The 24057-nt window shown below is 35.2% G+C and overlaps 4 protein-coding genes across 6 annotated transcripts in view; all 4 read right to left on the reverse strand.

Moving 5' to 3' along the window:
* The window catches only part of LOC116019601 (beta-glucosidase 18-like), a 4291-nt gene extending 4001 nt beyond the window's left edge, over nucleotides 1-290 (reverse strand). Inside the window, exon 1 of the mRNA XM_031259874.1 lies at nucleotides 72-290. Coding sequence (XP_031115734.1) covers nucleotides 72-251 — 180 coding nt within the window. The 5' untranslated portion in view covers nucleotides 252-290. The remainder of the gene's footprint in view (nucleotides 1-71) is intronic.
* A 1892-nt stretch (nucleotides 291-2182) lies between these two features.
* LOC116019602 (beta-glucosidase 18-like) lies at nucleotides 2183-6188 on the reverse strand. Its single transcript, XM_031259875.1, has 12 exons — nucleotides 5953-6188; nucleotides 5793-5859; nucleotides 5657-5715; nucleotides 5398-5473; nucleotides 4997-5071; nucleotides 4825-4912; nucleotides 4472-4724; nucleotides 4267-4382; nucleotides 3725-3998; nucleotides 3516-3618; nucleotides 3208-3313; nucleotides 2183-2610 (listed from the first exon to the last, which is right to left on the reverse strand). Exons 1-12 carry the CDS (start codon nucleotides 6130-6132, stop codon nucleotides 2406-2408), a joined length of 1602 nt encoding a protein of 533 aa, XP_031115735.1. The 5' UTR covers nucleotides 6133-6188; the 3' UTR covers nucleotides 2183-2405.
* A 1861-nt stretch (nucleotides 6189-8049) lies between these two features.
* LOC116019815 (beta-glucosidase 18-like) lies at nucleotides 8050-11865 on the reverse strand. Its single transcript, XM_031260154.1, has 12 exons — nucleotides 11646-11865; nucleotides 11448-11514; nucleotides 11303-11361; nucleotides 11055-11130; nucleotides 10661-10735; nucleotides 10489-10576; nucleotides 10148-10400; nucleotides 9943-10058; nucleotides 9338-9611; nucleotides 9129-9231; nucleotides 8808-8913; nucleotides 8050-8388 (listed from the first exon to the last, which is right to left on the reverse strand). The coding sequence occupies exons 1-12, from the start codon at nucleotides 11823-11825 to the stop codon at nucleotides 8181-8183; spliced, it is 1605 nt and encodes a 534-aa protein (XP_031116014.1). The 5' UTR covers nucleotides 11826-11865; the 3' UTR covers nucleotides 8050-8180.
* Nucleotides 11866-13932: 2067 nt separating this feature from the next.
* Nucleotides 13933-17822, reverse strand: LOC116019813 (beta-glucosidase 18-like). Of its 3 annotated transcripts, none has more exons than XM_031260152.1 (13): nucleotides 17520-17822; nucleotides 17343-17409; nucleotides 17207-17265; nucleotides 17032-17107; nucleotides 16791-16865; nucleotides 16619-16706; nucleotides 16259-16511; nucleotides 16040-16155; nucleotides 15469-15742; nucleotides 15256-15358; nucleotides 14886-14991; nucleotides 14428-14483; nucleotides 14146-14285 (listed from the first exon to the last, which is right to left on the reverse strand). In XM_031260152.1, the coding sequence occupies exons 1-12, from the start codon at nucleotides 17700-17702 to the stop codon at nucleotides 14474-14476; spliced, it is 1410 nt and encodes a 469-aa protein (XP_031116012.1). In that variant the 5' UTR covers nucleotides 17703-17822; the 3' UTR covers nucleotides 14146-14285; nucleotides 14428-14473. The 3 variants fall into 3 exon arrangements, with proteins under 3 accessions (XP_031116011.1, XP_031116012.1, XP_031116013.1); XM_031260153.1 differs by having other exon boundaries at nucleotides 14428-14473; nucleotides 17520-17821; XM_031260151.1 differs by lacking the exon at nucleotides 14428-14483 and having other exon boundaries at nucleotides 13933-14285; nucleotides 17520-17819.
* Nucleotides 17823-24057: the final 6235 nt, after the last annotated feature.

Here is a 24057-nt window from a genome sequence, read left to right on the forward strand (position 1 = left end):
AAAAAAAAAAAAAAAAAAAAAAAAAAACCCAGAATGCAGAAGCACAAAAAGATTGCAGAGCTGAGGGGAACCTGGTAAGCAGAGGTAGTGGCTCCAAACAGAAATTCATCCGGAAACTGTGATCTTTTGAGGTTGTTCTGGTGAATTTGGGCATTTCCCTTGGAGATTCCAAGAGAATCTGTGGGGAATTGTAGCAGAAGATAGAGCAGAAAGAAGCAGGCTTGAGATTTCCAAGACATTTCTGTTTTCATCTTCGCTCTTCCAGCTCAACTGTAAAAGTATGAAATGTCCAGGTGGAGCTTGTCTTCTTCACTAAAAAAAGTGGAGTTTTTAAAGCTTGCAAATTTTTTTTAAAAAATATTATTATTATTATTTTAAAATTATTTTAGGGGTTTTGACATTTAGATTCTCCAAATCTTTTTATTCTAATATAAGATTATTCAATCAATACCTTATACATTTTAAAATATTTTTGGGATTATTATTTTCGTGGATTACACCTAACACTTGTATACTCCATTAATTAACTCTATAGCTTTTACAATATGTCTAAAGTATCTAATTATTTATCTAAATACAATTTAATATATTTATTTATGAAAATAAGCAATTTGGATAGTTGATATGGAGATAATTAGAGCAATTTTAATTTTTCTAAGTAAGATTAACGTTGCAGACAAGACGTAAGCCTGTATTTATACAAAGAACGGAAATAAGTAATGTGGACAGTTGGTAAGGGAATAATTAATGTAATTTTAATTTTTCTAAGTAAGATTAACATTGCAGACAAGATACAATTCTATATTTATAAAAATAAGTAATTTGGACAGTTGGTAACGAGATAATTATTGCAAATGTGCATTGTATTCATGTAAAGTACATTATTTGAATATTGAATATATATTATTTCGTATAATGTACATTTAATATACGAATATTTATATATATTATTTCGTATAATATACATTTAATATACGAATATTTTTAATATATTAAAAAGAGCAAATTGTCATTTTGGTCCACTGACTATAGGGGTCCTATTAATTGCAGTCCACGACTTTCAAAACTGTAAATTGCATACCATGACTATTTAATTTTTATTAATTTTGGTCACTCCAGCCAAATTGACAGTCAAATGTCGCCGGAAAGTCCTAAACCCTAAATTAATGAGGGTATTTTAGTCATTTCGCGCGTCTTTCTTCTTCTCCGGCAATGTGCAAATTTTTCTGACTGTCATTATTCAAATTATTTGGCCGACGGTGACCTAGATCTGAGCTTTGACGGACTTGTGTTGGATGAGCATAGTCCAGATTTGGAACTTCATCCCAATGGTAGCCATTAAATCCATACTGAACTCATTCTCTCGCTCTCCAACTGCCTGATCATATTCTCCTCCACTCGCCATTCTCTTGCTCTCCAACTCCATTCAATTCTCTGTCTCTATCTATCTATCTCCCCCCCCCCCCTCTTTTGTAGAAGCGTAGATTGAGATTAGCAGTGTAGGCGTAGTTGAGGAGAGAAGGGGAGTGGATATAGAGAATAGCGTAGACGGTCGCTGTGAAATCCGGCGCGATTCTGGATCGCTCCCCAGTTCCTCATCTTCGGATTCTGGATCGCTCTCCATCTTCTGGATCGCCGTGAAATGCTCACTGCTGTCGGATTAATCGAGTTCTTCTACAAACAATCGTCGTCGGAAAAAGTTGTACGTCGCCGGAGAATAAGAAGATGCGTTAAATGACTAAAATACCCTCATTAATTTAGGGTTTAAGATTTTCCGGCGACATTTGGCCGTCAATTTGGCCGGAGTGACCAAAATTGATAAAAATTGAATAGTCATGGTATGCAATTAACAATTTTGAAAGTCGTAGACTGCAATTAATAGGACCCCTATAGTTAGTGGACCAAAATGACAATTTGCTCTATTAAAAATGTACTTTTTGGTATGATTCACACAACAATATAAATCATAGGTATGGTCCACACCATAATTTGCCGCTAAAGCTCGGAGTTAGCAGTAACATTTGGACAATATTAATTGGGCCTGCGTTGGTGGGCTACTGGCCCACAATATTCAAAGTGTGGCCCATGACCCATACGCAAGTACCCCAAGATAGTGATTGCATTTACTACGCACAACTGCAAAAATTTGATGTATAATTAATTGGAATAAGAGTCAAGTTAGTTACTTCAACATATTTTTAGTATTGAAATTGTGAACTTTCGTAAATTGTGTTTCTAAGTGAAACACAAAGTTTGTGAATACAAGACTATACACAGAAATTAAATGGCTAAAATAGGTACAAAGTCGATAGTCAAAAACATTTTTAGACAAAGTAGAAATTCTTAGAACCAAAATATGAAAATAATAGAAATCACTATAGTGGATAAACCATCTTGATATTTTACTATACAGATTCAAGGGCAGTTGAATTTGTTGTTTGTATGTTGTTGGAGATGAAGTCCTTGTACCATGTTGCAGAGAGCTTGGGGAATCGATGGAGCGTGAGAGGTTGAACATAGTACAGCCCAAATTTTGTTTCATAGCCATCAGTCCATTCAAATACATCCATGAAGCTCCAGATGAAATACCCACGCACATCAGCACCATTGCTGCCAACAATGGAGATCAATCAGAACCACATGCATGCACAATTCTTGTACTGATGAATATGACAGGAACGAAGATGAACGGATAGAGGACGAGATGTTCAAAGTGAAAAACATGCATATATGCAACAACACCCTTGAGATAGTTGTCTCAGCTAGAACTGGTCCTACCCAGACTAAGCTAGATTAGTCTCATTTTCTGGAGTGAAGATACATGACAAGATTAGAACAATATGATCAACTAACGGATAGAGGATGAGATATTCAAAGTGAAAAACATGCATGAGTATAAGTATATATGCAACAATACCCTTGAGACAGTTGTCTCAGCTCGATGGGTCCTACAGAGACTAGGCTAGATTAGCCTCATCCTATGGAGTGAACATACATGACAAGAACAATGATAAACAGATAGAGGATGAGATATTCAAATTGAAAAACATGCATGAGTGTTGAGTATGTATGTAGCAACACCTTTTTAAGAGTTGCCCCACATGGAGTAGACTGTAGACCGAGGCTCGGTTGGACTAGTCTCACCCCGCAGATTAGAGTGCGGATACCAATACAATATGGAATAAAAAACCATGCATGAGAAGTCACCTGATTGCTCGTGCCAAAAATGGAAGGTATGCTTTGTGATACTCTACTCTCTTAGCATCATTCTCTATGTAAAGAGCTGATGCTGTCTTGTTTGGGGAAGAGTATCCTACAACAAAACATCAACAAACAGTTTTTTTTCAGAAAAGTTAAACTAAGAACTAAAAGGATTTCTGGCAGATGACACGATGAACAATGGCAGCTAAATCCACATAGAGATGGCCACAAGCTAGAATATATATATATATATATATATATATATATCAGATGACATATTATGGTGAAAGAGCGAACGGAGCATATGTATTCACCGTTTTCAAGTATGAACATGGGCTTGTTGTGATATCTATCCTTAATATAATCCACGATCTTCTCGATTCCTCTGGGAACAACATAAAATCGAAGGTGGCCTGTCTGTTATACACAGAGAAGGGTTGGAATTAGTCTGAACTAACTCATAAGGGATAACATATTATGTGAAAAAGGCTATATATACAACCAGTTAATTACACTTCCATACCAGTTCTCCAATCGAAACGCCATCTCTCTCTCCTGTAGTATATAAAAATCCCTGTATAGCACGGTCCCAGCCTCTGCTGCAACTAGATCCAGTGCAATTGCACCTCGAATAAAGGCAATCTTTTGCATACAAAGTGCCATAATGGTTTATGCCGATGAAATCAACACTGTCTTTTATAAGGGCGCTTTCCTCTGAGGTGAAGCTTGGCAGTTCACTCCCGTGATAGAAACGCATTTCTGGAGGATAATCTCCGAATACTAAAGGATCATAAGTCCTGTCAAAAGTTTATCAGAAGTGTTTTGATATTGAGATTTTCAATATTTCATTTAGTGTGTTTTTCTCTGCTACTGTGTAGTAGCCCGCAAACTAGAGAGGTAAACCGCACTAGGAACATTCTGTGCAATGGGCTTGACCGAGAGGGTGTTAGCAAAAATCGAACTCATGACCTTCTGATATGAGAATCATGCTCTACCAACTCGGCCACCCCTTTCGGGGTAGAGATTGAGGTTTTGCCATGACAGATAGTTGACAGTAAGACTTACCAAGCTGCATTAAATGCTAATGCCCGATTTGCAGCTTCTTGATCATGCACATCGTTTGAAAAAGCTTCGTACATGAACATGTGTGCAGTTATTCCTATCAATCCACCTTGTTTAGCCTGCATTTACATCACATTGGCAGCTAGTTGTTCACGACGAAACAAATCTTGATTAAGCCTAGCTAATTGACAATGAAATGGACACTTGCCTGAAATTGCTCGCGGTAAGCCTTTGTAGCCTTGCCATGTGCCAATAACATGTTGTGCATCGCGATAAGAGGCTCAACATCAGAATTCCCAACAGAACAGTTGCCAAAAGGGGGCGAACAGTGAGCAGGCGGGTACCATCCCCTCTCGTACGCCATTTCTGCAAACAAGTTTGGCTCATTGATAGTAATCCAGTACTTCACTCTATCCCCAAAACTCTCAAAACATATTTCAGCAAAGTAGACAAAATCCTCCCTGCAAAAACACAGATAGCCTCAAACTTCGAAAACTGAAAAGGCTTGATAGGATAAACATAACCCAAACACAAAGTAAAGGGTGAGAAATGAAGCCATACTGCATCTCTGAACTCATCCAACCGCCATATCTATCCTCAAGCTCCTGGGGATAGTCATGGTGATGTATAGTCACAAACGGTTTTATTCCTGCTTACACCAGTAAATATGTAAACTTACCCAGTTCATTTTTACCATGTAAAGTTAACAGATGCTTAAATTTCACACTTTTACCTTTGGATAGCAGATTATCTATAACCTTGTTATAAAACTCAATTCCAGCTTGATTTACTCCACCAAACCTTCCCTCTGAGACAAATCCAAAACTATAGTGAATTAATCCGGGGGTCAAATCCGAATTACTCTCACCATGCATGGTGAAAATTATCGGGGGCAACCCCAATCAATTTGGTAAGGCTGTTGACTCGGTAACCACAAGATTACAAGCGACTCCCAACAAGAGTGGCCTATTGGGCTTCTTGGTTTGAGCTAGCGGGCAACTTAAGGGTCTTTTGTCAGCTAGGGTCGTAAGGCGGGAGTTTATGTAGTGCACACCCTCGGAAAGTGGCTGCGTGTTTCCTTGTAACTCAAAAATATGTAGGATAATTAAATGAGTAGAAAATAAATAACCATACTGGGTAAAATTCTACTCCATGAAATGGAAAATCTATATGCATCCAACCCAATATCATGCATCAGATCAATGTCTTCCTGCAATAATTGCACCCAAAAAAAAAAAAAAAAAAAAAAAAAAAAAAAAAAAAAAAAAAAACAACTTCCCATTATATTAATGGAACTTTTTATGAGAATATAATAACTCACCTTCAACTTCTAATGAAAAGATTATAACTTTTTCCCTAATCAGAATTCATAAATGCAGTAAATAAACAGTACCAGATAACGGTGGTAGTGATCATCTGCAACATCCCCATTCTCCCCGTTCAGTATTTTCCCTGTTAAAAACAGCCAAAACATCTCAAGAACAGGCCCAATTTATGGCTAAATCAGAGGGAAAACATTTAAACATTACCTTTGATGGTGCAAAAAACATCCCAATTATTAATCCCTTTGCCGTCTTCAATATACGCCCCTTCAATCTAAGCCATGGCTACTCAGTAAGTACTCAAGAAGCTATCAAAAAAAAAACCCAGAATGCAGAAGCACAAAAAGATTGCAGAGCTGAGGGGAACCTGGTAAGCCGAGGTACTGGCTCCAAACAGAAATTCATCCGGAAACTGTGATCTTTTGAGGTTTTTCTGGTGAATTTGGGCATTGCCCTTGGAGATTCCAAGAGAATCTGTGGGGAATTGTAGCAGAAGATAGAGCAGAAAGAAGCAGGCTTGAGATTTCCAAGACATTTTCGTTTTCATCTTCGCTCCACCAGCTCAACTGTACTCCAGGTGGAGCTTGTGTTCTTCACTTAAACATTTAACCGAGTTTTTAAGAGCTTGCAAGTTTTGTTAAAAAAAAAAAAAAAAAAAAAAGAGCTAGCAAAAATAATAAAAAAGAAATTAAAAATTATTATTATTATTTAAACAAATCATTAGGGTTTTGACATTTTGATTCTCCAAATCTTTTTATTCTATTATAAGATTATTATTCAATCAATACCTTATACATTTTAAAATATTTTTGGGATTGCTACGAATTTCACCTAACGCTTATATATTAATTAACTCTATAGCTTTTTTTTTTTTTTTTTGGAAAATAACTCTATAGCTTCTTTTTTTTTTTGAAAACCAAACAGCAAGTATATATTAATTAACCAAAAGCAAATGCTGAATACAGTCAGGGAAAGAAGAAAACCAAACACCATGACCAGACTGAGAAGTCGTAGCTCTTGCTAACACATGAGCTAGCGTATTCGCTGATAATATAATGAAACGATACATCAACAAAGTAGCGTTTCAAAGAAACACAATCACGAACAATGCAACCAACATAAGAATTATTCGGCAAGGAGCTCTTCAAAAGGTTGCAAACCAGCTGGCAATCGGAATACAACACAACTTTATGCCAACCACGATCCTTCGCCCAAGAGAGTGCCTCTTTAACAGCCATCGCCTCCGCAAGAATAGGATTCCGAAGACTCCTCACTGAACAATTGCGAGCCGCCAAATACCCTCCATCACTCCCATGCACCACAGCAGACACATATCCCTCCTCTCTATAAGAAAAAACAGCAGCATCAACTCTATAGCTTTATAATATGTCTAAAGTATCTAATTATTTATCTCAACACAATTTATTATATTTATTTATTTATGAAAATAAATAATTTAGACCGTTGATTTTTTTTTTTTGAACAAAATTTAGACCGTTGATAACGAGACAATTAATGCAATTTTAAATTTTTTAAGTAAGAGTTAACGTTGCAACAAGATACAAGCATGTATTTATAAAAATAAGTAATTTGGACAGTTAGTAAGGGAATAATTAAAGCAATTTTAATTTTTTAAGTAAGAGTTAACGTTGTAGACAAGACGCAAGCCTATATTTATAAAAATAAGTAATTTGGACAGTTGGTAAGGAGATAATTAATGCAATTTTAATTTTTCTAAGTAAGAGTTAACATTGCAGATAAGACGCAAGCTTATATTTATAAAAATAAGTAATTTGGACAGTTGGTAACGAGACAACTAATGCAATTTTAATTTGTACAGACTATACTATCAAATAATATATATTTAGTACACAAATAATGTACTTTTAATATATTAAAAATGTATATTATATGTAGGTAAAACACATTATTTGAATACTGAATGTACATTATTTTGTATAATATATATTTAGTACACAAATAATATATTTTTTAGTATATTAAAAATATATTTTTTATTATTATTCATACATCGATGTGGACCATGGTTATGGTCCACACAATAATTTGCCGCTAAAGCTCGGTGTTAGCAATAACATTTGGACAGTATTAATTGGGCATACGTTGGTGGGCTACTGGCCCACAATATTCAAAGTGTGGCCCATGACCCATACGCAAGTAGCCCAAGATAGTGATTGCATTTACTACACACAATGACACAAGTGCAAAAATTTGATATATAATTAATTGGAATAAGAGTCAAGTTAGTCACTTCATTCAATCATGTAATTAAAAAATATATAATTCACGTTCCAAACAAGCGGAATTCATACAGGCCTTGTTTGGTAAAATAATTAGTCTATCAGTTAATTTTAACTTATTTAACTATTATTAGCCATTAGATTTAGTTAAAAAATAAATATATGTATTTGGCTGTAGAAGGAAATTTGTGAATACAAGACTATACACAAAAAATTAAATGGCTAAAATAGGTACAAATTCAATAGTCAAAATCATTTTTAGGCAAAGTTGAAATTCTTAAACCAAAATATGAAAATAATGAAATCACTATAGTGGATAAACCATCTCCATATTTTACTGTACAGAATGAAGGGCAGTTGAATTTGTTGTTTGTATGTTGTTGGAGATGAAGTCCCTGTACCATGTAGCAGAGAGCTTGGGGAATCGATGGAGCGTGAGAGGTTGAACATAGTACAGCCCAAATTTTGTTTCATAGCCATCAGTCCATTCAAATGCATCCATGAAGCTCCAGATGAAATACCCACGCACATCAGCACCATTGCTGCCAACAATGGAGATCAATCAGAACCACATGCATGCAGAATTCTTGAAATGATGAATATGACAGGAACGAAGATGAATGGATAGAGGACGAGATGTTCAAAGTGAAAAACATGCATGAGTATATATGAAACAATACCCTTTAGACAGTTGTCTCAGCTCGAACTGGTCCCACCGAGACTCAGCTAGATTAGTCTCATTTGGTGGGGTGAAGATACATTACAAGAACAATGATAAACGGATAGAGGATGAGATATTCGAATTGAAAAACATGAATGAGTATTGAGTATATATGTAGCAACACCTTTGGAAGAGTTGCTCCAAATGGAGCCGACCGAGGCTCGGTTGGACTAGTCTCACCCCACAGATCAGAGTGCGGATACCAATACAGTATTAAAACAAAAATGCATGAGTAGTCACCTGATTGCTCGTGCCAAAAATGGAAGGTATGCTTTGTGATACTCTATTCTCTTAACATCATTCTCTATGTAAAGAGCTGATGATGTCTTGTTTGGGGAAGAGTATCCTACAACAAAACATCAACAAACAGTTTTTTTCAGAAAAGTAAAACTAAGAACTAAAAGGATTATAGGATTTCTGGCAGACGACATCTAGTTTAGTTTATAGTACAGCTAACACGAGGAACAATGGCAGCTAAATCCACAGAGGCGGCCACAAACTAGAATATGTATATCAGATGACATGTTATGGTGAAAGAGCAAACGAAGCATATGTATTCACCGTTTTCAAGTATGAACATGGGCTTGTTGTGATATCTCTCCTTAATATAATCCACGATCTTCTCGATTCCTCTGGGAACAATAAAAAATCGAGCGCCGCCTGTCTGTTATACACAAACAAGGGTTGGAATAAGTCTGAACTAACTCATAAGGGATAACATATTATGTGAAAAAGGCTATATATACAACCAGTTAATAACACTTCCATACCGGTTCTCCAATCAAAACGCCATCTCTCTCTCCTGTAGTATATAAAAATCCCTGTATAGCACGGTCCCAGCCTTTGCTGCAACTAGATCCAGTGCAATTGCACCTCGAATAAAGGCAATCTTTTGCGTACAAAGTGCCATAATGGTTTATGCCGATGAAATCAACACTGTCTTTTATAAGGGCGCTTTCCTCTGAGGTGAAGCTTGGCAGTTCACTCCCGTGATAGAAACGCATTTCTGGAGGGTAATCTCCGAATACTAAAGGATCATAAGTCCTGTTCAAAGCTTATCAGATGTTTTTTGAGCATTGTAATATTGAGATTTTAAACATTTCATTTAGTGTGTTTTTCTCTGCTCCAGTGTAGTAGCCCGCAAAATTAGAGAGGTAAACAGTGAGGCTGGAGGGATACCCGGGCAAACCCAAAAAAAAAGTGAACCGCACTAGGAACATCCTGGGCGATGGGCTTGACCGAGAGGGTGTTGGCAAGAATCGAACTCATGACCTTCTGGTATGAGAATCATGCTCTACCAACTCAGCCACCCCTTTCGGGGCAGAGATTGAGTTTTCCCATGAGTCCATGACAGATAGTTGACAGTAAGACTTACCAAGCTGCATTAAATGCTAATGCCCGATTTGCAGCTTCTTGATCATGCACATCCTTTGAAAAAGGTTCGAAAAAGAACATGTGTGAAGTTATTCCTATCAATCCACCTTGTTTAGCCTGCATTAACATCACATTGGCAGGTACTTGTTCACGACGAAACAAATCTTGATTAAGTCTAGCTAATTGACAATGAAATGGACACTTGCCTGAAATTGCTCGTGGTAAGCCTTTGCAGCCTTGCCATGTGCCAATAACATGTTGTGCATCGCGATAAGAGGCTCAACATCAGAATTCCCAACAGAACAGTTGCCAAAAGGGGGTGAACAGTGAGCAGGCGGGTACCATCCCCTCTCGTACGCTATCTCTGCAAACAAGTTTGGCTCATTGATAGTAATCCAGTACTTCACTCTATCTCCAAAACTCTCAAAACATATTTTAGCAAAGTAGACAAAATCCTCCCTGCAAAAACACAGATAGCCTCAAACTTCGAAAACCGAAAAGGCTTGATAGAATAACATAACCCAAGCACAAAGAAATGAAGCCATACTGCATCTCAGAACTCAGCCAACCGCCATATCTATCCTCAAGCTCCTGGGGATGGTCGTGGTGATGTATAGTCACAAACGGTTTTATTCCTGCTTACACGAGTAAATATGTAAACTTACCCAGTCCATTTTTACCATGTAAAGTTAACAGATGCTTAAATTTCACACTTTTACCTTTGGATAGCAGATTATCTATAACCTTGTCATAAAACTCAATTCCAGCTTGATTTACTCTACCAAACCTTCCCTCTGAGACAAATCCAAAACTATAGTGAATAAATCTGGGGGCCAAATCCGAATAAAAATATGGAGGATAATTGGGGGCAACGCCAATCATTTGGTAAGGTTGTTGACTCGGTAACCACAAGATTATAAGCGACTAAGATCCCAACCGGAGTGGCTTATTGGGCTTCTTGGTTTGAGCTAGAGGGCAACTTAGGGGTCTTATGCCAGTTAGGGTCACAAGACGGAAGTTTATCTTGTGCACACTCTCGGAGAGTGGCTGCATGTTCCTCGCCACTCAAAAATATGTAGGATAATTAAATGAGTAGAAAATAAATAAGCATACTAGGTAAAATTCTAGTCCATGAAATGGAAAATCTATATGCATCCAACCCAATATCATGCATCAGATCAATGTCTTCCTGCAATAATTGAACCCAAATTTAAAAAAGATAAAGAAAACAACTTCCCATTATATTAATGGAACTGTTTATGAGAATATAATAACTCACCTTCAACTTTAAATGAAATGATTTTAACTTGTTCCCTAATCAGAACTAATCAGAATTTAAAAATGCAGTAAAAAAACAGTACCAGATAACGGTGGTAGTGATCATCTGCAACGTTCCCATTATCCCCGTTCTGTATTTTCCCTGTTAGTTAAACACAGCAAATTAAAACATGTCAAGAACAAAGCCCAATTTATGGCTAAATCAGAGGGAAAACATTTAAACATTACCATTGATGGTGCAAAAAACATCCCAATTACTAATCCCTTTGCCGTCTTCAAGATACGCCCCTTCAATCTAAGCCATGGCTACTCAGTAAGTACTCGAGAAGCTATCAAGAGAAAAAAAAAAAAAAAAAAACCAGAATGCAGNAAGCTATCAAGAGAAAAAAAAAAAAAAAAAAACCAGAATGCAGAGCTGAGGGGAACCTGGTAAGCAGAGGTACTGGCTCCAAACAGAAATTCATCCGGAAACTGTGATCTTTTGAGGTTGTTCTGCTGAATTTCGGCATTTCCCTTGGAGATTCCAAGAGAATCTGTGGGGAATTGTAGCAGAAGATAGAGCAGAAATAAGCAGGCTTGAGATTTCCAAGGCATTTTCGTTTTCATCTTCGCTCCAACAGCTCAACTGTACAGGTATGAAATGTCCAGGTGGAGCTTGTCTTCTTCACTTAAACATTTAACAAGTTTTTAAGAGCTTGCAAAATAATAATAATAATAATAATAATAATAATAAAAGAGTTAATGTCATATAGGATCTTCGAGTATGACGTCACGTTTAATTTTAAATTTTTAAATTGATAATCAGTGATTTTTCAACTTTCAAATTGTTATCATCTATGGTACAAATTAACTATTTATTGTCATTCAACTTTCAAAATTTAACCAATTGTGGTTAAAATTTGATAATTGAAATACTATTGATGGTTAATTTGCATCACAGATTCACAGATGGTAATGATTTGAAACACAAAAAGACTACAAATGGTCAATTTGAAAGTTAAGACTAACGTAACAAAATCAATATACTCGAATGACTCCAAATGATAACTCTAATAAATAAATAAATAAAATCTTTAGTGGTTTTGACATTTTGATATTTTATAATTTCATATTTTATAATTTCATTTTCACAATTCCATAATTTCATGTTCACAATTTCATAGCTCTATGTTCACAATTTCATAACTCTATGTTCACAATTTTAACTCTATGTTCACAATTTTAACTATATGTTCAACAATATAACACAATTTTTGAATTTATATAACAAAATTGTGAATATAGAGTTCAAAAGTTGTGAATATTGAGTAATGTAATTTTGTACATTGCGATCTAAAATTGTGAATATAAAGTTTTAAATTTGTGAACATAAAGTTCTAAATTTGTAAATATAGACCCGGATCCACATTGCAAGGTAAACCCGGATTCATATCATAATTTGTCGGACAGTATTTATTGGGCCTACGGTGGTGGGCTACTGGCCCACAGTATTCAAAGTGTGCCCCATGACCGTTACGCAAGTACCCCGAGATAGTGATTGCATTTACTTACACGCCAACAATTATGAAATGGACTCGAGTCCACATTCTAAGATAAACTCGGATGAAAATACACAATTTATATATTGAATATTCACAATTTACATACTAGATATTTACAATTTGAATTGTGAACATTCAACATGTAAATTGTGAATATTTAACATGTAAATTATGAATATTGAATATGTAAATTGTGAACATTTACTATATAAATATTGTATATTTTAAGACTCTGGTCCACATAATAATTTGTCACTACCCATAACTGCATACATTGGTGGGCTACTGGCCCACAATATTCAAAGTGTGGCCCATGACCCGTACACAAGTACCCCAATATAGTGATTGCATTTACTATACACAACAGAACAAACTTTTTTCACCAAAAAAGAAAACAAAAAAAAAAAAAAAGAGCACAAATTTGATATCGATCATTTAATTAAAAAATATATCTTTCACTTGTGTCGGTTAACACACACACACATATACCTTTTATTTATGTCCGTTTTTCGTTATTTTAAAAAAAATACATTATGCTATAAGTATTGGACGTACTATATAATATTTTAGTTAAATACTCTAACATTATATCTTTTATCTATTAAAACTATTTTTGTCATGCACATGTATCCACCATATATTTTATTTATCTTCTTCAATAGTAATAATATTGGAGTATTATCAAATTTATAAAAATGGTTATTTCCTAAAATAAAAATATCAAATTTATAAAAATAGTTCACATGTCCTAAAATCTAAATGAATTGAATATAGAGTATTTGTGCATTGAACAATTTCTGGTCATAAGAACATAAACGCATGAATTGGGGAGGCAACCTGAAGTATGAAAACTCGAACCCACTCCCATCATTTATGTGAGAATGTTTTTTGAAACACCAGGTGCCACTACACCACAAAGTCTTTAGCGCAGAAGAAGTTCTTTTGGTTAAAAATAGCACATATAAAATATATATGGTGATTCTTCTATGAAAATCATTCCTCACATGACATCTAAGCTGTAGAAATTAATAGATCGAACGCTATGATTAAAAATCAATACCCTAAATTCATTTGCCTGAACAATAATCCAAATCCACCATAATATCTTTTAAGGGTCAAATCTGTCAAAACAAAATTTTAAACTTGTAAAAATAGGTAAGTCAACAACAAAATAAACATATAACACCAAACCACAATCAACCATATATATAGCTTTACCATATTTCAATGTTCATACATGTTCAAATTTTACATACTGTAATACTACTCCATATGAACATAATGAAATCACTATAGTGGATAAACCATCTCCATATTTTACTCTACAGAATGAAGGGCAGTTGAATTTGTTGTTTGTACGTTGTTGGAGAGGAAGTCCCTGTACCATGTTGCAGAGAGCTTGGGGAATCGATGGAGCGTGAGAGGTTGAACATAGTACAGCCCAAATTTTGTTTCATAGCCATCAGTCCATTCAAATGCATCCATGAAGCTCCATATGAAATACCCACGCACATCAGCACCATTGCTGCGGGCCAACAATGGAGATCAATCAGAAGCAGATGCATGCAGAATTCTTGTACTCATGAATATGACGGGAACAAAGATGAACGGATAGAGGACGAGATGTTCAAAGTGAAAAACATGCATGAGTATATATGCAACAATACCCTTGGGACAGTTGTCTCCGCTTGAACTGGTCCCACTAAGACTCAGCTAGATTAGTCTCATTTTGTGGGGCGAAGATACATGACAGGATCAGAACAACGATAAACGGATAGAGGGTGAGATATATATTCAAAGTGAAAAACATGCATGAGTATATATGCAACATGCAATACCCTTGAGACAATTGTCTCAGCTCGAATGGGTCCTACAGAGACTAGGCTAGATTATTCTCATCCTGTGGAGTACTTGAACATACATGACAACAACAATGATAAATGGATAGAGGATGAGATATTCAAATTGAAAAACATGCATGAGTATTGAGTATATATGTAGCAACACCTTTGGAAGAGTTGCTCTAGATGGAGTCGACCGATGCTCGGTTGGACTAGTCTCACCCCGTAGATCAGAGTGCGAATACCAATACAGTATGAAAAAAAAAACATGCATGAGTAGTCACCTGATTGCTCGTGCCAAAAATGGTAGGTATGCTTTGTGATACTCTATTCTCTTAGCATCATTCTCTATGAAAAGAGCTGATGCTGTCTTGTTTGGGGAAGAGTATCCTACAACAAAACATCAACAAACAGTTTTGTTTTGTTTTTTTTTTTTGTTCTTTCAGAAAAGTTAAACTAAGAACTAAAAGAATTATAGGATTTCTGGCAGAGACGACATCTAGTTTAATTTATCCTACATTGTAGCAATATTCTAGTACAGCTAACACGATGAACAATGGCAGCTAAATCCACATAGAGGTTGGCAACAAGCTAGAATATTATATATCAGATGACATATTATGGTGAAAGAGCAAATGAAGCATATGTATTCACCATTTTCAAGTATGAACATGGGCTTGTTGTGATATCTCTCCTTAATATAATCCACGATCTCCTCGATTCCCCTGGGAACAACAAAAACTCGAGGGTTGCCTGTCTGTTATACACAGAATAGGGTTGGAATTAGTCTGAACTAACTCATAAGGCATAATATATTATGTGAAAAAGGCTATTTATATATACAACCAGTTAATAACACTTCCATACCGGTTCTCCAATCAAAACGCCATCTCTCTCTCCTGTAGTATAATAAAATCCCTGTATAGCACGGTCCCAGGCTTTGCTGCAACTAGATCCAGTGCAATTGCACCTCGAATAAAGGCAATCTTTTACATACAAAGTGCTATAATGGTTTATGCCAATGAAATCAACGCTGTCTTTTATAAGGGCGCTTTCCTCTGAGGTGAAGCTTGGCAGTTCACTCCCGTGATATAAACGCATTTCTGGAGGATAATCTCCGAATACTAAAGGATCATAAGTCCTGTATGTTCAAAGCTTATCAGAATTCAGAAGTGTTTTGAGCATTGTAATATTGAGATTTTCAACATTTCATTTAGTGTGTTTTTCTCTACTCTTGTGTAGTAGCCCGCAAACTAGAGAGGTAAACAAAACAAGGAACATCCCGTGCGATGGGCTTGACTGAGAGGGTGGTAACAAGAATCGAACTCATGATCTTCTGGTATGAGAATCATGCTCTACGCCTCTACCAACTCAGCCACCCCTTTCCGGGGTAGAGATTGAGGTTTTGTCATTGCAGATAGTTGACAGTAAGACTTACCAAGCTGCAGTAAATGCTAATGCCCGATTTGCAGCTTCTTGATCATGCACATCGTTTGACAAAGGTTCGTACATGAACATGTGTGCAGTAATTCCTATCAATCCACCTTGTTTAGCCTGCATTTACATCACATTGGCAGCTAGTTGATCACGACGAAACAAATCTTGATTGAGCATAGGCATAGGCGCATAGCTAATCGACAATGAAATGGACACTTGCCTGAAATTGCTCGCGGTAAGCCTTTGCAGCCTTGCCATGTGCCAATAACATGTTGTGCATCGCGATAAGAGGCTCAACATCAGAATTCCCAACAGAACAGTTGCCAAAAGGGGGCGAGCAGTGAGCAGGCGGGTACCATCCCCTCTCATACGCCATATCTGCAAACAAGTTTGGCTCATTGATAGTAATCCAGTACTTCACTCTATCTCCAAAACTCTCGAAACATATTTCAGCAAAGTAGACAAAATCCTCCCTGCAAAAACACAGATAACCTCAAACTTCGAAAACCCAAAAGGCTTGATAGGATAATATAACCCAACTACCCAAGCACAAAGAAAAGGGTGAGAAATGAAGCCATACTGCATCTCAGAACTCAGCCAACCGCCATATCTATCCTCAAGCTCCTGGGGATGGTCATGGTGATGTATAGTCACAAACGGTTTTATTCCTGCTTACACCAGTAAATATTTAAACTTACACAGTCCATTTTTACCATGTAAAGTTAACAGATGCTTAAATTTCACACTTTTACCTTTGGATAGCAGATTATCTATAACCTTGTTATAAAACTCAATTCCAGCTTGATTTACTCCACCAAACCTTCCCTCTGAGACAAATCCAACACTATAGTGAATAAATCTGGGGACCAAATCCGAATTACTCTCACCAGGCGGGAGTTTACATTGTGTACACCCTGGGAGAGTGGCTGTGTGTTTCCTCGTCACTCAAAAATATGTAGGATAATTAAATGAGTAGAAAATAAATAAGCATACTGGGTAAAATTCTAGTCCATGAAATGGAAAATCTATATGCATCCAACCCAAGATCATGCATCAAATCAATGTCTTCCTGCAATATATGAACCCAAATTAAAAATAATAAATAAATAAATAAAGATAAAGAAAACAACTTCCCATTATATTCATAAATGCAGTAAATAAACAGTACCAGATAACGGTGATAGTGATCATCTGCAACATTCCCATTGTCCCCGTTCTGTATTTTCCCTGTTAAACACAGCAAAACATCTCAAGAACAAAGCCCAATTTATGGCTAAATCAGAGGGAAAACATTTAAACATTACCATTGATGGTGCAAAAAACATCCCAATTATTAATCCCTTTGCCGTCTTCAAGATACGCCCCTTCAATCTAAGCCATGGCTACTCAGTAAGTATTCAAGAAGCTATCAAAAAAAAAAAAAAAAAAAAAAAAAAAAAACAGAATGCAGAAGCACAAAAGATTGCAGAGCTGAGGGGAACCTGGTAAGCAGAGGTACTGGCTCCAAACAGAAATTCATCCGGAAACTGTGATCTTTTGAGGTTGTTCTGCTGAATTTGGGCATTGCCTTTGGAGATTCCAAGAGAATCTGTGGGGAATTGTAGCAGAAGATAGAGCAGAAAGAAGCAGGCTTGAGATTTCCAAGACATTTCCGTTTTCATCATCGCTCCACTAGCTCAACTGTACAAGTATGAAATGTCCAGGTGGAGCTTGTGTTTTTTTTTTTTTGAGAATAGGTGGAGCTTGTGTTCTTCACTAAAACATTTAACAAGTTTTTAAGAGCTCTTTTGAGCTCTTTTTATTATTATTATTATTATTTTATTTTTTTTTGCAAGATCTTTTGAGCTTCTTTTGAGCTCTTTCTCAAAAGAGCTTGCAAAAAAAAAAATAATAATAATACGTAATAATAATAAAATAAGAGCTTGCAAAATATAGCAGACACATTTGGACAGTATTTGTTGGGCCTACGTTGGTGGGCTACTGGCCCACAGTATTCAAAGTGTGGCCCATGACCGTTACGTAAATTGTGAATATTTAGTATATAAAAGTTTTGAACATTCAATATGTAAATTGTGAACATTTAATATATAAATTGTGTATTTTGGACCTAAATCTGCTTTATAAGGTGGATCCAGTTCCACATAATAATTTGCCACTACCCACAACTGCAATCATTATGGTTCACGTAGTAGTGTGGACCGTATTATTAAATAATGTATATTTAGTACACAAATAATGTACTTTTAGTATAATAAAAATATATATTATATTAAAAAAAGTACATTATCTGAATTTTACATTATTTTGTATAAGGTACATTCAATACACAAATAATTTATTTTTAATATATTAAAAATGTACTTTTGATTAAAGTTCATGTAGCAATGTAGACCATTGTCATGGTCCACACAATAATTTGCCGCTAAAGCTCGGTGTTGGCAGTAACATTTGGACAGTATTTATTGGGCCTACGTTGGTGGGCTACTGGCCCACAGTATTCAAAGTGTTGTCCATGACCCATACACAAGTACCCCAAGATAGTGATTGCATTTACTACACTGCCTACACACAATAGCACAAATTTGATATCAATCATCTAATTATATATATATATATATATATATATGCTCAAATGTGGCCGTGCCTTTCCGTGCGGCCGGTGCGATTTACACCACTCAATATTACGAAATGCACCACAGTGAACATGTATAAAAACAACTCATAACTCCACTGTGTGATGTATTTTTTCATACGTAGTAGTGTGTTTTTGGTAATGTGTACCAAATAGTGCATATTTGTGTGATACATTTTTTAACATTGGGTGGTGCATTTCTTAACATTGAGTGGTGTAAACCGCACCGACCGCACGAGAGGCGCGACCACACCTGAACTCTCGCACAAGAAGGCGTGGCTGAACTCTACTGTATATATATATATATATATATATATATATATATATATATATATATATATATATAATTCAGCTTGATGTAAGTTTTTTTTTAAAAAAAAATTAATTCAATGATCAACGTGGCTTAATGTGATTTTTTAAAAAAAATTTTGCATCTCGATGTATTGATTGATCATTAATATACTTTGTGATGAAATTATATATTTTTTGCAAATACAAATAACATTTTTCATGTGGCAAACACCAACCACCCACAATCACCCATATATAGCTTTACCATATATCAATGTTTATCATGCATGTTCAAATTTTATATATTATAATAGTATCTACACTTCCTGAGTGAAATTAATAGAATTGAATTTTGATCAAACTTCAATCGAGAAACATTCTCTCAAAGATATTATTGTATACGAGCTTGAACTCTTGATTTTGGTCCATTGAATATTAAAAAGTATATAATTATTGAGGCACAAGAATTTATGGTTGGCGAACTACTAGTTAGAAAAAAGGTACAAAGTTAAGGATAGATACTTTGAACCTAAATGTTTTTGCAAAAATTCCAAACATTTTCAACCACTCGTGCTATTTTATGTCCTCTTGCCAATTGCAACTAAAGTCTAAAGCTGCCTTGCCGTCTTTCCCCTTTTGTCCATGCATTTATTCTTGCTTGCTCTCAAACCTTTCCAAATTCATGCATGTATAATATCTATTTTAACAACATTGTTTATTCATGAACTAAGATCAAAGAGTGATAGCGATAATTAGTATGAGACTATGTGCTAGATATGATGGTGAAGATATAGTAATGATATTGATGGAGATATTGGAAACAACTTAATAATAGGGATTAGGGTATGAGAGTCCATTGTCTGAGGTCCAAGAAAATAACCCTAATAGTTCAAGAAGAGTCCAGAAAGCGGAGTCTGTCTCCAAACTCGAAATAGTGGGCATTGACTTAGTTTCATGGCCCATCGCAATTGCATGGACTTTGTCTCATGGCCCACCATGAGTTTAGGATATCCCAAGGAAATACTATTGCAAAATAATTTGTCTTTGAATTAGGATATCTCAACTGACTAGAGAATGTCTTTATTTAAAATGTTAGGATAAGAAGAATATGTATATAGTTTTTTGCTAACGGGATATATTTGGGATCCCAAATATACAGACGGCTTTTAACGTCGGCTAAATAGACCCTTTAACGTCGGCTAAAAGCCGACGTTGATCTGGTCGACATTGGAAATGGAGTCATGTCTGTGGCAATGATGGTAGAATTAACATTTCTATCCCCGCTAACTGCCTTCCTATACAAGCTTCCCGAGCAAACTCAAGTTCAGTCCCCTTAACATGATCAGTCTATGGTCAAGTCCCTTATCCCATCAAAGAGAAACTCTAAAAACGTTAGTTTCATCTACTTAATTAAAATGATTAGGATGATCTTGCAATGTGAGTTTTTGAGTACTACTGACTCTGTTGGTGCCACTTGACCACAAGGTCTTTCGCTCTATGTAACTTATTCACAAAGAAACTAATGGTGTGTTGACTAGATGACGTCTAGGCTTAAATTGCTCCAGATCGGGCTCCAATGTTTTGATAGTGTCCACGTGATCCACATAGTGTTGTGTGGACCATAACAAAAAATATATTGTTAATATATTGAACCTATATTATCCGTATTATATAAAATAATGTACTTTTCTGAATACAATGTATAATTTTAATATATTAAAAATATATTATTTGTATATTGAATGTATATTATTTGATAGTATCTATACAATAATGATTGCAAATGGAATCTAACCTTTGCTTCACGTGAATGTAATTGGAGTGACACAGTTACACTTACATAAACGTTTACGGCCCGACATTACATTTAGGCTCGATGGAAGGCTCTGTTTAGTGAGAGCCCGGCCCATAAATTCATTTCGGGTGAAGGTGAAGACTAGTAACAGTAGTGAGACTTTGAACATTTTTAACTTTTAGTCAAATGGGCCCAGTAACAGACGTCATGGTCAATTGCTGAGCCTTTTGAGTTGAAATTTCGTCCACATCAATAAAACAAGCCCACCAACTACTTCATAACCACACGATTTAATATAAATATTTCATGCACGAATTTTTACAATAGTTATATCATGAACTCGAGTCCAACTTGCAATGTAGACCCGTCACAATTTAAATTGTGAACATTCAGTATATAAATTGTGTATTTTAGACCCCGGTCCACATTGCAAGGTGAATTCGGGTCCATGGAGTAATTTGCCGAATTTTTATAGGTCTGTGAATTAAATCAATTAAGGCTTATATCAAAATTTACCTCATTTAATATTTTTAGAGGAATCCACTCCTTTCTTACCTTATAGAAAAGTGCGGTTCACTTTCCCTACCGAACCAGTAGGGTGATTAGTGGGTACAAAAACACCTTCCTAAATAATAACCAAACAAGGGGCCAGACTCACTGAACCTATATTACTAATTCCCCGTCTTAGTTTTGCCAGTTGATGACTAATACAAGAAAAATTTGAGGTTTACAATTATTTAATATAAATATTTAATTTTATTTGAAAACTTTAATTATGAGTCATTTTAAAAACAATTTAAATGAGCATTTACGCTAATTAAATACATAAAATCATATTGAAAGTTATAGTCAATAGTCAATACAAAAACTAAATTTGAAAAGGGTTAATATTAATACTTTTGATCGATTTTTGGTCCATCCGGGTTAATTAAATCCATCACTTATGGCATGTTTGGTTGGATGTAGTTTAGGGGGAATTGTAATTCATTGAATTGCAATTCAGTGAATTCCCAAACTACAGTGTTTGGTTGGAGGGAATTGCAATTCTGCAGAATTGCAATTCCCTCCAAATGATGAATTACAATTCATGGGGTACCCCCCATGAATTGCAATTCGGTGGAGAGGAGGGGCAATTTGTTGGTGTAAAGACAATTTTGCCCCTCCTCCCATACCCTTTGTCTTTTTTATAATAATAATAATAATTATTATTATTATTATTGTTATTATTTTGAAAGAGAATTATTATTTTGAATGAATTCTTATTATTATACTTATTATTATTATTATTATTATTTTTTTGAAAGAATTATTATTATTATTATTACTACTACTACTACTATTATTACTATTACTACAACATCTACTACAACATAAGGGCATTTTAGTCATTTTGTCACTTCTTACTTTTCAATTCCATGTACTCATATTTCTGCATACCAAACACTGTAATTTCAATTCCTACTTTATTCATTGAATTGCAATTCCACCGAATTACCATTCTTTTTCACCCTAATTCCCTCCTCCCAACCAAACGCCCTGTTAGTATTTAATTTTTTTCACTAAGAATTGAACCCTACCATTCATTATTATATTATTTCACTAGTAGATTTTGTTGGAAATAGATAAGTCAATCCAGTTAGTCGCTAGCTTGTAGTTTGGCACTGACTAGTACGTGACTACTACTGAACAACATTAAATATTTAATTAATTCGACAGAAAAAAAAAGTCACATTATTTTTTTTCCCTTTTCGGCATTATTTATATGTTTGTTTTGTTTTGTTTTGTTTTTTTGTTTTTGTTTTTTTTTTTTTTTTTAAATTTTGTTGTGAAGTTTAAACCGATACATTGCATGGGTATGGATATTGGTATTATTAGGAACATGAATTATGTGTGCAGTCACGCGGCCACCACCTTACTTCACACACTCGATATATCCTAGGAAATTCAACATCCCTATATATAGTCAATGTGTAGTACCTATATACTATGTATAAATAATGAGATAATACTCAAAATAATCGTTTCATTGTCATAATTCTTAAATTGATCATCGATTACTAATTCATCCAAAATGATCTGTCAACTATGTAAAAATTTATTCAATTTAGTTATTGATGTAAGTAACGAAGGATTAAAATAAGTAAAATTTTACATAGTTGGGTAATCATTTTGGTAGAATTGATAGTTAAGACCTAGTTTGATAATTACTAAATAGTTAATGGGTATTAAATTATAAATAATTTTGTGAAAATTACAATTCTTACTCTACAGTTTTCTTATATATTAACAAATATTATATTTTAAAAGAAAGTGTTAGATTTGTAACGTAACTTGAACAAATATTCAACATGTTAGGGTGGGTACGGTGTGGCTGACATGTATGTGTTGTTTTTCATTTACGTGAATCTTGAGTGTATTTTTTTTTTAAAATTACAGTAAAAAAAATACCAATTGTCTCAAGATAGTCATGGCTGTCGATAGTTATCTACAAACCTAAACAAGATAACCATGGTTGATCGGGACGAAGAAATGGCTATATATAGGCATGTGATGTTGCCAGAAAGAGACAATTGATTTTTTGTTCAAATTAGTTCGATCCATCACACTAAATCATTGCCACATCTAAAATAAAAGTAGTACTCGCAAAAGTGTGGATAGTGTTACATCAATGTTAGCATATTGAATAAGTAACACTATGATGACCTAATTTTATTATTTTGCCAAGTTAACGAAATGCCATTATGTGTCTACCTATATTAATGTAATATTTTCAATATACTTCACACTCACCCAATCTAATTACCCATGTTGAACTAAGTGTAGCCAAGTTGCCACGTAGCACGTAGGTTGCACGTGAACACACCATTTGGGCAATGAGCTGGCTAAGCTAGAGCAACAAGACAAAACATAGGATCAAACACTCTGCTTTAACGGTGTGGATTTTTCATTAATTTTTCCCATTATTGACAAAAATCTCTCTAAGAGTGGGTTGGGAGGATGGGTGGGGGGTAGGACTGAAGAGTGATGCATGCGTCCTTGGGATGGAGCATATGCTAATAATAGAAAGTTTGTAACAATTGGGAGATTAGATGTTTACAAAAGGAAAATATATAAAATGAATAAAGGCAAAAAAAGCTAGCGGTTCTTGTTGAAGTGCAAAGTTTTAGCAAATGGAAAGGTTGAGATCCCACTGGTTTAGCACGTTGGTTTGAATGGTTTTGGATATATGGAGTGATGGACACTCCACTTGTTGATAGATATGGGTTGAAGTTGTACTCGAGAAAGTGTTTGATTTGCCTAT

The sequence above is a fragment of the Ipomoea triloba genome, chromosome 5 (genome assembly GCF_003576645.1).
Source record: "Ipomoea triloba cultivar NCNSP0323 chromosome 5, ASM357664v1".
NCBI classification, from domain to species: domain Eukaryota; kingdom Viridiplantae; phylum Streptophyta; class Magnoliopsida; order Solanales; family Convolvulaceae; genus Ipomoea; species Ipomoea triloba.